Here is a 16,372-nt window from a genome sequence, read left to right on the forward strand (position 1 = left end):
TTGCTTTTTCCGGAGGCCCTCACCTTACTCTGACTACACCCATGGTCCCTGCCTCAGAAGGATAGTACACGTAGAAAATCCATCAACATCACCCACCACATCAACAAAAAGAAGGACTAAAACCACATAAACATCTCCACAGGTGCCGAAAAAGCATTCGACAAAATTCAACATCCATTCATGATAAAAACTCTCAACAAAATGGGTATAGAGGGCAAGTACCTCAACATAATAAAGGCCATATATGACAGAGCCAAAGACAACATCATACTTAACAGCGAGAAGCTGAAAGACTTTCCTTTAAGATCGGGAACAAGAAAAGGATGCCCACTCTCTCCACTTTTATACAACATAGTTCTGGAGGTCCTCACCCAGCAATTAGACAACACAAAGAAATACAGGGCATCCAGATTGGTAAGGAAGAAGTTAAACTGTCTGTGCAGATGACATGATATTGTACATAAAAAAAACCCTAAGGAATCTACTCCAAAACTACTAGATCTAATATCTGAATTCAGCAAAGATGCAGGATACAAAATTAATACACAGAAATCTGTTGCATTCCTACACACCAACAATGAACTAGCAGAAAGAGAAATCAGAAAAACAATTCCATTCACAATTGCATCAAAAACAATTAACTATCTAGGAATAAACCTAAGCAAGGAAGTGAAAGACCTATACTTTGAAAATTACAAGAAACTCATTTGAGAAATTAAAGAAGATAACAATAAATGGATATACATCCCATGATCATGGATAGGAAGAATTAATACTGTTAAAATGCCCATCCTGCCTAAAGCAATCTACAGATTCAATGCAATTCCTATCAAAATACCAACAGCATTCTTCAATGAACTAGAGCAAATAGTTCTAAAATTCATATGGGACCACAAAAGACCCCAATAGCCAAAGCAATCCTGAGAAGGAAGAATAAAGCTGGGGGTATTACACTCTCCAACTTCAAGCTCTACTACAAAGCCACAGTAATCAAGACAATTTGGTACTGGCACAAGTACAGAACAATAGGCCAACAGAACAGACTGGAGAGCCCAGATATAAACACAACCATGTATGGTCAATTAATATACAATAAAGGAACCATGGACATACAATGAGGAAATGACAGCCTCTTCAACAGCTGGTGTTAGCAAAACTGGACAGCTACATGCAAGAGAATTAAACTAGATTATTGTCTAACCCCATACACAAAAGTAAACTCAAAATGGATCAAAGACCTAAATGTAACTTATGAAACCATAAAACTCTTAGAGTACAACATAGGCAAAAATCTCCTGAATATAAACATGAGCAACTTCTTTCTGAACACATCCAGAGCGAGGGAAACAAAAGCAAAAATGAACAAATGGGAGTACATCAAAGTAAAAAGCTCTGTATAGCAAAGGACACCATCAACAGAACAAAAAGGCATCCTAAAATATGGGAGAATATATTTGTAAATGACAGATCCAACAAGGGGTTAACATCCAAAATATATAAAGAGCTCACACACCTCAACACACAAAAAGCAAATAATCCAATTAAAAAATGGGCAGAGGATTTGAAGAGACAATTCAAAGAAGAAATTCAGGTGGCCAACAGACACATGAAAAGATGCTCCACAACAGTAATCATCAGGGAAATGCAAATTAATACCACACTGAGATATCACCTCACACCAGTTAGGATGGCCAGTTTTGAAAAGACTAAGAACAACAAATGCTGGCAAGAATGTGGAGAAAGTGGGATCAGTGAGATCCCACTGCTGGTGGGAATGTAAGGTAGTTCAACCATTGTGGAAAGCAATATGGAGGTTCCTCAAAAAAATAAAAATAGAAATACCATTTGACCTGGGAATTCCACCTCTTGGAATTTACCCAAAGAATACAAGTTCTCAGATTCAAAAAGACAGATGCACCGCTATGTTTATTGCAGCACTATTTACAATAGCCAAGAAATGGAAGCAACCTAAGTGTCCATCAGTAGATGAATGGATAAAGAAGATGTGGTACATACACACAATGGAATATTATTCATCCATAAGAAGAAAACACATCTTACCATTTGCAACATGGATGGGTCTGGAGGATATTATGCTCAGTGAAATAAACCAGGTGGAGAAAGTCAAGTACCAAATGATTTCCTCATTTGTGGAGTGTAACAATGAAGCAAAACTGCAGGAACAAAACAGCAGAAGACTCACAGACTCCAAGAAGGAACTAGCGGTTACCAAAGGGGAGGGAGAAGGGGATTAAAGGGTATTATGTTAAGTACACATGGTGTGTGGGTCATGGAGAAGACAGTGTAGCATAGAGAAGGCAAATAGTGACTCTGTGGGATCTGACCACAATGAAGTATGGGTGGGGACTTGATCATATGAGTAAATGTAGTAACCATATTGTTTTTTCATTGGAAACCTTCATAAGAGTGTTTATCAATACCTTAATTAAAAAATTAAAAGACATAGGCTGCAAACTCTTGAACATCAGCATTAGTCATTTTTTTCTACATTTTTTTTTATATTGGTATCATTAATATAAAATCACATGGGCATTACTGTGGTTACTAGATTCCCCTCATTATCACGTCCCCATCACATACCCTATCTTCCCCATGCCCCCCCTACATTATGTGCAGCATTAGTCATTTTTTCTGGATGTCTCCCAGGCTAGAGAAACAAAAGAAAAAATAAACAAGTAGGACTACATCAAACAAGCAAAGGAAATTACCAGCAAAACAAAAAGACTATCTACTGAATGGGATAATATATTTGCAAATGATATATCCAAGAAGGGACTAATATGCAAAATATATAAAGAACTCATGCATCTCAACATAAAAAAAAAATCTAATGCAATTAAAAAATGGGCAGAGGACCCAAAGAGCCATTTTCCAAAGAAGACATATAGATGGCCAACATACACATGGCAAGATGCTCAAATATCACTAATTATCAGGAAAATGCAAATCAAAACCACAATGAGAAAATGTCACTCACACCAATCAGAGTGGCTAATATCAAGACAAGAAATAACAAGTGTTCACAAGGATGTGTAAAAAAGGAAACGCCCTTACACTGTTGTTGGGAATGTAAATTGGTGCAGCCACTATGGAAAGCAGTATGGAAGTTTCTCAAAAACCTTAAAATAGAAATACCATAATTCCACTAGACCCAGTAATTCCACTTCTGGGAATTTACTCAAAGAAAACAAAATCACTAATTTGAAAAGATACATGCACTCCTATGTTTATTGCAGCATTATTTATAATAAAAATATGGAAGCAACAACAACAACAAAAAATGAAATCCTGCCATCTTTCGTATTAGAGGATAGGGACAACATGGATAGTATTAGAGGGTATTATGCTCAGTGAAAGAAGTCAAAGAGAAATACCATATGATTTCATTTATATGTGGAATCTAGGAAACAAAACAAACAAATAAACAGACTCATAGACACAGAAAAGAGACTGGTGGTTGTCCTAAAGGAGGGGGAGGAGAAAATAGGTGAAATAAGTTAAAGGGGAAAAAAATTGGAATGTTTGATATCTTATCTGGGTGATGGTTACATGAGTGTATAAACATGTTAAAATTAATCAGAGTGACACTAAGATTTGTACATTTTATTTTATATACCCTAATTTAAAAAAGGAAACAAAAATAATCAGTAGCTCTATCTTCTGCTCAAACATGCATAGCTAGAAATTCTTAAGAATATCCCCTCTCTTTTATTGAGACCTTAAGAAAAGTATTTCAGAAATGATCTTTGTGTATTACTATATTGTCGTTTCACCATCACTACTAGCAGATTTGTTTTAATTATTTCTCAAACTTTTTAATTGTTTAAATAATCAATTTCTCTACAAGGTGGTATTTTATTGAAGTATTTCATAACAGAGGCATTATTGACATTTTATTTTGTTTTTTATTTTTTTGCATTACTGACATTTTAGAGGGCAGCTTGTCTACTATGCAATCTGTCCTGTGTTCTGCAGGATATTTAGATACCTGACTAAATGCCAATAGAAATCCTGTTCTCCCACAGTGACAAAACTGACGCACCACACATTATTTCCAAACATTCCCATAGGGATCAATACCACCCCACTTGAGAAACTACTCTTGTAATGCATGAAAACAAAGTGCAAAAATTACAAAATAAATAGATTTAGAATTGAAGTACCAAAGAATGAAAAACATTTCAGTTCCACACAAAAGAAATAACAAAAACATTTTTCCTTAAATTCAGAAAAGTCATCTTATAAATCAGTTTTCATCATTAACTATACTACTTGGTTTCCTTCCCATATAATTTTCTCCAAATTTTTTAGTTGCAGTATATGACTAAATGCAAGTAACCAAAGATGGAATCACTTTTTGATTGTTTTCCCAAAGCCAGATTCTTTCTCCTAAAGAGATATGAAAGCGAAGACAGAACACTCAATTTGTTTACCATCTTTAAAAAACTGTTTTTGTTAATTATCCTAACATAGTCTCCTATTCACAAACCTGTTGGTGTCCCAAATAATGACATTTCCGTCAAATCCTGATGTTACTAAGAGTCTTGTATTAGTATCATATTCGATGTTCTTCACCCAGCTAGTGTGACCATGTAAAGTGCATACTTTGGTGTTCAATTTTCTCAGATCCCATAGTGCTATTGTAGTGTCATCAGAGCAGGTAGCAAACAGCCGGTTATCAAGAAATCTACAAAGCAGAAAAGAAAAACTGGTTTATGTAATCTCTTATTAAAGAAAACAGTGAGAAACAGTCTCTATATTCAAGTCTCTCTAATCAAGAGAACAAACAAAAAAGGATTACAAACTGTATAAACCCAGTAAATTCTGATATACAATAAATAGTAAATATAATTCACATAATTACAGAGAAGTATACTATGATATATTATGATTTAATGAAGGTCACATTGCAATTTTATCCATTTTCCTTATTGACTTTTATTTGGACCTGGAAATAGAGTGGGTGTTTGGAGGACAGTGCTAGAGAGAAAGAAGAATTTTATAATCTATATAGGAAACACAAATGGTATGAGACAATTGAATAGGCAGCAGGAGATTTTGAAAACTTGATTGATAAGGGAGACATGTTACATGTAAAGGGTTCAAAATTGTGAGAAATGTTTATTACAAATAAAGTCTGTTCCTATTTAGATTAAATTTACAAACAAAAATTGCTATTAAAATGCCATACATTTTATCTGTAAATTAAAGACACTACCCCAATAATCTTACTTAGCAATATTTTACTAGGGCCAGTCAAGATTACAAAATAAACAATTAAAATACTCTATAATTCAGACTTTTAATTATTTGGCACTAATTTCTCAATCTTAGTGAGAAAATATTTTACACAAACATTTAAAAAATAACAAACCTATTAATCACAGTTGAATTTCTGCCTAATTCAGTATTCAGATGCTTTCTCTAACACATGCTTATATGTAACTTCCTAATCTCTTGAAGAAGAAATGGATTCTGCAGCTTCTTCAAAGATAAAGTTATATATAATTATTTCTATCAGAATCAACATCAATATCCTCAAACATTATAATGACCTTCCTGAAACTTAACGCACTTTAAAAATTCCTGGCCTTTGTATAGACGTTACTGCTACCTGCAGCCACCTTCTCCCCAACTCCTTGTCTTGGCTAACACTTGCTCTCTTTTTCACATTCAACTATCATTCCCTCCAGGAAGGCTTCCCTCTCTATCAGCCTGGGGTAGGTTTACCAATTTTCTAATACCCCAAGCACTCTATATTTTTATTGTAACAGCTAAGTTACAGCATTACACTGTAAGAAATAACTTTACAAGGCTATAAACTCCTTGAAGGCAGGTACATAATTCATGGTTAGATTAGCAATACCCAACACACACAGTGCCAGGCACATAATAAGCACTCACAAATATTAAATGAACACATGAGATAGAAATTCATTGCCTAGTGGAGAACACATTATAAACTCATAATTATACAAAACAGTTGTGTGGAATAAGCAAAGCAAAGACAGTGGTTAAGAAAGACTTCAAGGTAGTGTCATTTGAACTGACTTTAAGAGACGAGCAGTAAGTGGCCAGGGGTTAAGCAAAGGTACAGAGGCATGTAAGGGGATGCTGTACTCTGAGAGGCAACAGCAGTCAGGAGTGCTGGGTGTGAAAAGTAGAAATACAAAAATATATCATGGACTTATTCTATAGTGACTTCCAGTAACTCTTTCTTAATTGTAAATACATGTGCATTGAAAATATTTCTAAAATGGAAAAAAAAACCACCACAAAAAATAACCAGTTATTTATATTTAGCCTAATTCCTGTATTTAAAGCCTAATATGTCATATTTTACAATGTCATTAAAGATTTATTGACAAAATCATTCTTAATGACTGAATAGCATTTACTGTATGAATGAACTGTAATCTTGTTCCTTTTTTAAACTTAGTATGTGACTGTTGGATTTAAATTGCTTCCAATTTTTTACTATTAAAAAACACTATGATGAACACCTTAATGAATATTAATGACATCCCTACTTTTGTCTAAGTACATTCCCAGAAAAATGTATTGCTAAATAAAAAGATTTTTTAAAATGTAAGGCTTTTGTACTTGACAAGATAAAAGATGGCAGTGTGAGAAATGAGACAGAGGCCTCCTCCTAAAATCACATATAATATGAAAATATAATGAATACAATTAATCCTGAAAGAGCAACAGGAAAAAAGGCTGTGCCAGACTGCATACACTTGGAGAAAAGAACAGGCCTCACAGAACAGGGTAACGTACCAAAGCCGTGATACGCCATGACCCAAGCCATTCCCCAACCCCAACTAACTGGTGGGAGGAAGAGAAATGAGTGAGGAGGGAGTGGAGGCCTATGATTGCTCTACACCTAGCTCTGGAGATCTGCTCTGGGAGCACGAACCAACATTGCACAGTACTCTGGTGATTAGTGGGGTTGGAAAGCTAAGACAGGCAGAATACCTGGAGAGACTGAGATTCCAGCTGCTTGTGGAAAACAGATCCATATCCGGCTGCTCTGGGTGGGCGGTCTGAGGGACTTACTAACACTGAGAGGTCTGCTAACAAGGTAAGGCCTGACAAAATTGTCCAGGTGCACTCTGCACAGCAGGTTGGGATATTTCACAATCGTCAGGAACTCCATCCCCCTAGCTGACTATGCAGCTCAAAGACCTGCCACCATGATATGCAGCCTGATGTGCCTTCCAGCCCACACCTGGGTTGCAAACTGGCAACCCCTTCCCTAGTGTCAGGACAGCACCGCTAACAGCAGCAACAAATGCAAAGCAGAGTGGCTTACACCTGTGTGTTAGGCCCACTGGTTCTGGCAGTAGAAACAGGCACAGCAAACGGAAATCAGGAAACAGCTCTTTCCACCCCCAAGGAAACAGCACTGCTCTCCTGCGACCCCCAACATCACTCCAGGGGTTGAACAGCTCCAGAGACTAGAGCTTCTGGGCACTAGAGGGCGCCACACACAAATATGAAATGTCAGGGGAACCTGGTTCAAACCAAAATCCCACAAACCACAGGAAGAGGACGGAGTAAAACTGAACTCATCAATCTTCCTGAAAGAGATTTCAAAATAAAAATCAAAAACATTCTCAGAGAGATACATAAAAATATTCAAGAACTCAGGGAGGAATTTAGGATGGAGATCCAATCATTAAGGAACACAATGGAGGGTTTTAAAAGCAGATCAGATTAAGTGGAGGAGACAATAAATGAAATAGAAATGAGAGAAGAAGAATACAAAGAGGCTGAGACATAGAGACAAAAAAGGATCTGTAGGAATGAAAGAATATTTAAAGAACTGTGTGACTAACCCAAACAGAACAATATTTGTTTTATAGGGGTACCAGAAGAAGAAGAGAGAGAAAAAGGGATAGAAAGTGTTTTTGAGGAGGTAATTGTTAAAACTTCCCCAGTCTGGGGAAGGAGATAGTTTCTAAGGCCATGAAGGTACACAGATCTCCCAACAAAAAGGACCCAAGGAAGACAACACCAAGACATATATTAATTAAAATGGCAAGCATCAAGGATAAGGACAGACTTTAAAAAGCAGACAGAGAGAGAATGAAGATCACATACAAAGAAAAACCCGTAAGGCTATCATGAGACTTCTCAGCAGAAAACTTACAGGCCAGAAGAGAGTGACATGATATCTTTAACACAATGAAGCAGAAGGGCCTCAAACCAAGATTACTTTATCCGACAAGATTATCATTTAAATTTGAAGGAGGATTACACAATTTTTAGATAAGCAAAAGCTCAGAGAATTTACCTCACAGAAACCACCTCTACAGTGTATTTTGGGGAGACGGCTATAGATGGGAGTGTTCCTAAAGCTTAACAGCTGTCACCAGAGGTAATAACACCAGAGTAAAGAAAGTATAGCAGTTAATTACTAAGCAAATGCAAAATTAAAACCTCCCCCAAAGTCAGTCAAGGGGTAGAGAAAGAGTACAGAATATGATACCTAATATGTAAAGAATGCAGGAGGAAGAAAAAGGAGGAAAAAAGAAAAAAAGAACCTGTAGGTTGTGTTTGTAATAGCATACTAAGTGAGTTAAGTTAAAGTCTTAGATAGTGAGGAAGTTACCCTTGAACCTTTGGTAACCACGAATCTAAAGCCTGCAATGGAAATAAGTACATACCTATTGATAATCACCCTAAATGCCAATGGTCTGAATGCACCAATCAAAAGACACAGAATCACTGAATGAGTAAAAAAACAAGACCCATCTATATTCTGCGTACAAGAGACTTACTTCAAACCCAAAGACATACACAGACTAAAGTGAAGGGATGGAAAAAAAAAATTTCATGCAACTAATAGAGAGAAAAAAGCAGGAGTTGCAGTACCTGTATCAGACAAAACAGTCTTCAAAACAAGGAAGTCACAAGAGACAAAGAAGGACATTATACAATGATAAAGGGGTCAATCCAACAAGAAGACTTAACCATGATAATTATCTATGCATCCAACACAGGAGCACCTACATATGTGAAAAAAATTCTAAAGAATTAAAAGGGGAAATAGAATGTAATACATTCATTCTAGGAGAATTCAATACACCACTCATTCCAAAGGACAGAGCAATCAGACAGAAAATAAGTAAGGAGACAGAGGCATGGAACAACACATTAGAACATGGACCTAACAGACATCTACAGAACTCTACACCCAGTAACAGCAGGATACACAATCTTCTCAAGTGCACAGGGAACATTTTCAAGAATTGATCATATATTAGGCCACAAAAAGACCATCGGTAAATTCAAAAATATTGAAATTCGACCAACCAGTTTCTCAGAACACAAAGGTATGAAACTAGCAATAAATTATGCAAAGAAAATGAAAAATCCCACAAACACATGGAGGCTTCACAACATGCTCCTAAATAACCAATGGGTCAATGATCAAATAAAAACAGAGATCAAGCAATATATGGAGACAAATGGCAACAAAAATTCAACCTCACAAAATGTGTGGGACGCAGTGAAGGCTGAGCTAAAAAAGGAAGTATATTGCAATACAGGCCTACCTCAGGAAAGAAGAACAATCCCAAATGAACAATCTAAACTCACAATTAATGAAACTAGAAAAAGAAGAACAAATGAGGCCCTAAGTCAGAAGGAGGGACATAATAAAGATTAGAGTAGAAAGAAATAAAATTGAGAGGAATAAAATAATAGAAAGAATCAATGAAGGCAGGAGCTGGATCTTCAAGAAAATAAACAAAATAGATAAACCCTTAGCCAGACTTATCAAGAAAAAAAGGGAGTCTACACACATAAACAGAATCAGAAATGAGAAAGGAAAAATCACTATGGACACCACAGAAATGCAAAGAATTATGAGAGAATACTATGAAGAATTACATGCGAACAAATTGGATAACCTAGAAGAGATGGACAACTTCCTAGAAAAATACAACCTTCTAAAGGCTGAACCAGGAAGAAACAGAAAATCTGAACAGACCAATTAACAGCATCAAAATTGAATTGGTAATCAAAAACCTACCTAAAAACAAAACATCTAGACCAGATGGCTTCACCGCTGAATTTTATGAAACATTTAGTGAAGACCTAATACCCATACACCTTAAAGTTTTCCTTAAAAGTAGAAGGGCACGGAATACTTCCAAACTCTTTCTGAGACCAGCAGCAGTCTAATACAAAACCAGGCAAAGACATCATGAAAAAGAAAATTACAGTCCAATATCCCTGATGAACATAGATGCAAAAATACTCAACAAAATACTAGCAAACTGAATTAAAAATACATCATATCATCCATCATGATCAAGCAGGATTTATTCAAGGGTGCAAGGATGGTACAATATTAGAAAATCTATCAACACTATCCACCACATCAACAAAAAGAAGGACAAAAACCACATGAACATCTTTATAAGTGCCGGAAAAGCATTCGACAAAATTCAACATCCATTCATGATAAAAACTCTCAACAAAATGGGTATAGAGGGCAAGTACCTCAACATAATAAAGGCCATATATAACAAACCCACAGCCAACATCACAGCGAGAAGCTAAAAGACTTTCCTTTAAGATCGAGAACAAGACAAAGATGCCCACTCTCTCCACTTGTATTCAACATAGTTCTGGAGGTCCTCACCACAGCGATTAGACAACACAAAGAAATAAAGGGCATCCAGATTGGTAAGGAAAAAGTTAAACTGTCACTGTCTGCAGATGACAAGATATTGTACATAAAAAACCCTAAGGAATCCACTCCAAAACTACTATGTCTAATATCTGAATTCAGCAAAGTTGCAGGATACAAAATTAATACATAGAAATCTGTGGCATTCCTATACACTAACAATGAACTAGCAGAAAGAGAAATAAAAAAAACAATTCCATTCACAATTGCATCAAAAACAATAAAATACCTAGGAATAAACCCAACCAAGGATGTGAAAGACCTATACTCTGAAAACTACAAGACACTCCTGAGAGAAATTAAAGGAGATACCAATAAATGGAAACATATCCCGTGCTCATAGATGGGAAGAATGAATATTGTCAAATGGCCATCCTGCCTAAAGCAATCTACAAATTCAATGCAATCCCTATCAAAATACCAACAGCATTCTTCAATATACTAGAGCAAATACCTCTAAATTCATATGGAATGACAAAAGACCCCAAATAGCCAACGCAATCCTGAGAAGGAAGAATAAAGGTGGGTGGATTATGCTCCCCAAGCTCTACTACAAAGCCACAGAAATCAAGACAATTTGTTACTGGTACAAGAACAGACCCATAGACCAATGGAACAGACTGGAGAGTCTAGCTATAAACCCAAGCATATATGGTCAATTTATATACAATAAAGGAGCCATGGACGTACAGTGGGGAAATGACAGCCTCTTCAACAACTGGTGCTGGCAAAACTGGACAGGTACAGTCAAGAGAATGAAACTGTATTATTGTCTCTTCCCATTTACAAAAGTAAACTCAAAATGGATAAAAGTGCTGAACGTAAGTCATGAAACCATAAAACTCTTAGAGGACAACATAGACAAAAATCCTCTGAATATAAACATGAGCAACTTTTTCCTGATGCATTTCCTTGAGCAAGGGAAACAAAAGCAAAAATGAACACATGGGACTACATCAAACTAAAAAGCTTCTGTACAGCAAAGGACACAATCAACAGAACAAAAAGGTGTCCTGTAGTATGGGAGAATATATTTGTAAATGACATATCCGACAAGGGGTTAACATCCAAAATATATAAAGAACTCACATGCCTCAACACCCAAAAAGCAAATAACCCGATTATAAAATGGGTTGAGAATATGAACAGACAATTCTCCAAAGAAGAAATTCAGATGGCCAACAGGCACATGAAAAGAGGATCCACATCACTAATTATCAGGGAAATGCAAATAAAAACCACAGTGAGATATCACCTCACACCAGTTAGGATGGCCAGTTTTGAAAAGACTAAGAATAACAAATGCTGGTGAGGATGCAGAGAAAGGGGAACCCTCCTACACTGCTGGTAGGAATGTAAGCTAGTTCAACCATTGTGGAAAGCAATATGGAGGTTTGTTAAGAAAAAAAAAAATAGAAATATCATTTGACCCAGGAATTCCACTCCTAGGAATTTACCCAAAGAATATAATTTCTCAGATTCAAAACGACGTATGCACCCCAATGTTTACTGCAGCACTATTTATGATAGCCAAGATATGGAAGCAACCTAAGTGTCCATCTGTAGGTGAATGGACAAAGAAGAAGTGGTACATATATACAATGGAATACTATTCAGCGATAAGAAAGAAACAAATCCTACCATTTGCAACAATATGGAAGGAGCTGGAGGATATTATGCTCAGTGAAATAGGCCAGGCAGAGAAAGACAAGTACCAAATGATCTCCCTCATTTGTGGAGTATAGCAATGAAGGAACACTGAAGGAACAAAACAGCAACAGACTCACAAACTCTAAGAATGGACTAGGAGTTACCAAAGGGGAGGGGTGTGTGAGGGTGGGTTGGGAGAGAGGGAGAAGGGGATTGAGGGGTATTATGGTTGGCACACAGGTGTTGGGGGGGATCATGGGGAAGACAGTGTAGCACAGAGAAGGCAAATAGTGACTCTCTGTATACTACACTGATGGACAGTGACTTCAACGTGGTATGGATGGGGGGTTGCTCAATAATATGGGTGAATGTAATAACCACATTGTTTTTTCATGTGAAACCTTCATAAGAGTGTATAACAATAATACCTTATTAAAGAAAAAAAATTTTTTTAAAGTAAAGCTTTTGATACATATAGCCAAACAGTGCTCAAAAGAACATACCAACATGTAGTTACACCAGCATTTAGGAGATTGTCCATTTCTCTAAACTTTTGCTGTAGAGATATTTTTTAATTCTGCTAAGGGCTATGAAAAAAGCATCATCTTTTTTTTAGTTGAAACTTTCATTTCATTTTTTTGTTTTTGGTATTGTTAATGTACAATTACTTGAACAATATTATGGTTACTAGACACCCCCTATTATCAAGCCCCCCCAAAATACCCCAATAGAGTCACTTTCCATCAGGGTAGTAAGATGTTATAGAATCATTATTTATCTTCTCTGTATATACTACCTTTCCCGTGTCCCCCCCACCCCTGCTACATTATGTGTGATAGTTGTAATGCCCCTTTCCCCCCCTTATCCCTCCCTTCCCACCCATCCTCCCCAGTCCCTTTCCCTTTGGTAACTGTTAGTCCATTCTTAGGTTCTGTGAGTCTGCTGCTTTTTTGTTCCTTCAGTGTTCACTTTGTTCTTATACTCCACAGATGAGTGAAATCATTTGATGCTTGTCTTTCTCTGCCTGGCTTATTTCACTGACCATAATACCCTCTAGCTCCATCCATGTTGTTGCAAATGATAGGATTTGTTTTCTTTTGATGGCTGAATAATATTCCATTGTGTATATATACATCTTTATCCATTCATCTACTAATGGACACTTAGGTTGCTTCCATTTCTTGGCTATTGTGAATAGTGCTGCAATAAACATAGGGGTGCATATGTCTTTTTGAAACTGGGCGGCTGCATTCTTAGGGCAAGATCCTGGGCGTAGAATTCCTGGGTCAAATGGTATTTCTGTTTTTAGTTTATTGAGGAACCTCCATACTGCTTTCCACAATGGTTAAACTAATGTACATTCCCACCAGCAGTGTAGGAAGGTTGTCCTTTCTCTACATCCTCGCCAACATTTGTTGTTGTTTGTCACTTGGATGGTGGCCATCCTAACAGGTGTGAGCTGATATCTCATTGTGGGTTTAATTTGCATTTCTCTGATGATTAGCGATGTAGAGCATCATTTCATGTGCCTGTTGGCCATCTGAATTTCTTCTTTGGAGAAGTGTCTATTCAGATCCTGTGCCCATTTTTTATTGGATTATTTGCTTTTTGTTTGTTGAGGTGCGTGAGCTCTTTATATATTTTGGATGTCAATCCTTTAATTGGATATGTCATTTTTTATTCTCCCATACTGTAGGATGTCTTTTGGTTGTACTGGGTGTCCCTTACTGTACAGAAGCTTTTCAGTTTGATATAGTCCCACTTGTTCATTATTGTTTTTGTTTCCCTTGCCCAGGGAGATATATTCATGAAGAAGTCACTCATGTTTATGTCCAAGAGATTTTTGCCTATGTTTTTTTCTAAGAGTTTTATGGTTTCATGACTTACATTCAGGTCTTTGATCCATTTTGAATTTACTTTTATGTATGAGGTTACATAATAATTCAGTTTCATTCTTTTACATGTAGCTGTCCAGTTTTGCCAACACCAGCTGTTGAAGAGGCTGTCAATTCTGCATTTTATATCCATAGCTCCTTTATCGTATATTAACTGGCCATATATGCTTGGGTTTATATATGGGCTCTCTGTTCTGTTCCACTGGTCTATGTGTCTGTTCTTGTGCCAGTACCAAATTGTCTTGATTACTGTGGCTTTGTAATAGAGCTTGAAGTTGGGGAGCATAATTCCCCATGCTTTATTCTTCCTTCTTAGGATTGCTTTGGCTATTTGGGGTCTTTTGTCATTCCTTATGAATTTTAGAACTATTTGCTCTAGTTTACTGAAGAATGCTGTTGGTATTTTGATAGGGATTGCATTGAATCTGTAGATTGCTTTAGGCAGGATGGCCATTTTGACAATATTAATTTTTCCTAGCCAAGAGCATGGGATGAATTTCCATTTAATTAGTATTCTCTTTAATTTCTCTTAAGAGTGTCTTGTAGTTTTCAGGGTATAGGTCTTTCATATCCTTGGTTAGGTTTATTCCTAGGTATTTTATTGTTTTTGATGCAATTGTGAATGGAATTGTTTTTCTTATTACTCTTTCTGCTAGTTCATTGTTAGTGTATAGGAATGCCACAGATTTCTGTGTATTAATTTTGTATCCTGCAACTTTGCTGAATTCAGATATTAGACATAGTAGTTTTGGAGTGGATTCTTTAGGGTTTTTTATGTACAATATCATCATCTGCAAACACAGACAGTTTGCCTTCTTCCTTGCCAATCTGGATGCCTTTTATTTCTTTGCGTTGTCTGATTGCCATGGCTAGGTCCTCCAGAACTATGTTGAATAAAAGTGGGAGAGTGGGCATCCTTGTCTTGTTCCCGATCTTACAGGAAAGGCTTTCAGCTTCTCGCTGTTAAGTATGATGTTGGCTGTGGGTTTGTTATATATGGCCTTTATTATGTTGAGGTACTTGCCCTCTATACCCATTTTGTTGAGAGTTTTTATCATGAATGGATGTTGAATTTTGTCAAATGCTTTTTCAGAATATATGGAGATGATCATGTGGCATTTGTCCTTCTTTTTGTTGATGTAGTGGATGATGTTGATGGATTTTCGAATGTTGTGCCATCCTTGCATCCCCGGGATGAATCCCACTTTATCATGATGGATGATATTTTTGATGCATTTTTTAATTCAGTTTGCTTATATTTTGTTGAGTATTTTTGCACTATGTTCATCAGGGATATTGGTCTGTAATTTTCTTTTCTTGTGGTGTCTTTGCCTCGTTTTGGTATTAGAGTGATGTTGCCCTCGTAGAATGAGTTCGGGAGTATTCCCTCCTCTTCTACTCTTTGGAAAACTTTAAGGAGGATGGGTATTAGGTCTTCACTAAATGTTTGATAAAATTCAGTTATGAAACCATCTGGTTCAGGTGTTTTGTTCTTAGGTAGTTTTTTGATTACCAATTCAATTTCTTTGCTGTTAATTGGTCTATTCAGATTTTCTATTTATTCCTGGGTCAGCCTTGGAAGGTTGTATTTTTCTAGAAAGTTCTCCATTTCTTCTAGGTTATCCAGTTACCATAGAATTTTCCATAGTATTCTCTTATAATTCTTTGTATTTCTGTGGTGTCCGTAGTGATTTTTTCTTTCTCATTTCTGATTCTGTTTATGTGTGTAGACTCTCTTTTTCTCTTGATAAGTCTGGCTATGGGTTTATCTATTTTGTTTATTTTCTCAAAGTACCAGCTCCTGCTTTCATTGATTCTATTGTTTTATTCTTCTCAATTTTATTTATTTCTGCTTGAATCTTTGTTATCGCCCTCCTTTTACTGACTTTAGGCCTCATTTGTTCTTTCTTTTCTGGTTTCACTAATTGTGAGTTTAGACTGTTCATTTGGGATTATTCTTCTTTCCTGAGGTAGGCCTGTACTGCAATATATTTTCCTCTTAGCATGGCCTTCACTGCATCCCACAGATTTTGTGTTGTTGAATTATTGTTTTTATTTTTCTCCATATATTGCTTGATCTCTGTTTTTATTGTCCTTGATC

The 16,372-nt window shown here is 36.5% G+C and overlaps 1 protein-coding gene across 1 annotated transcript in view; it reads right to left on the bottom strand.

Moving 5' to 3' along the window:
• DCAF10 (DDB1 and CUL4 associated factor 10) overlaps positions 1-16,372 on the bottom strand; it is a 75,741-nt gene that overhangs the window by 40,218 nt on the left and 19,151 nt on the right. The window contains exon 3 of the mRNA XM_036996595.2: positions 4,511-4,708. Coding sequence (XP_036852490.2) covers positions 4,511-4,708 — 198 coding nt within the window. The remainder of the gene's footprint in view (positions 1-4,510; positions 4,709-16,372) is intronic.

Source organism: Manis javanica, chromosome 2 (genome assembly GCF_040802235.1).
Source record: "Manis javanica isolate MJ-LG chromosome 2, MJ_LKY, whole genome shotgun sequence".
Classification (NCBI taxonomy): Eukaryota; Metazoa; Chordata; class Mammalia; order Pholidota; family Manidae; genus Manis; species Manis javanica.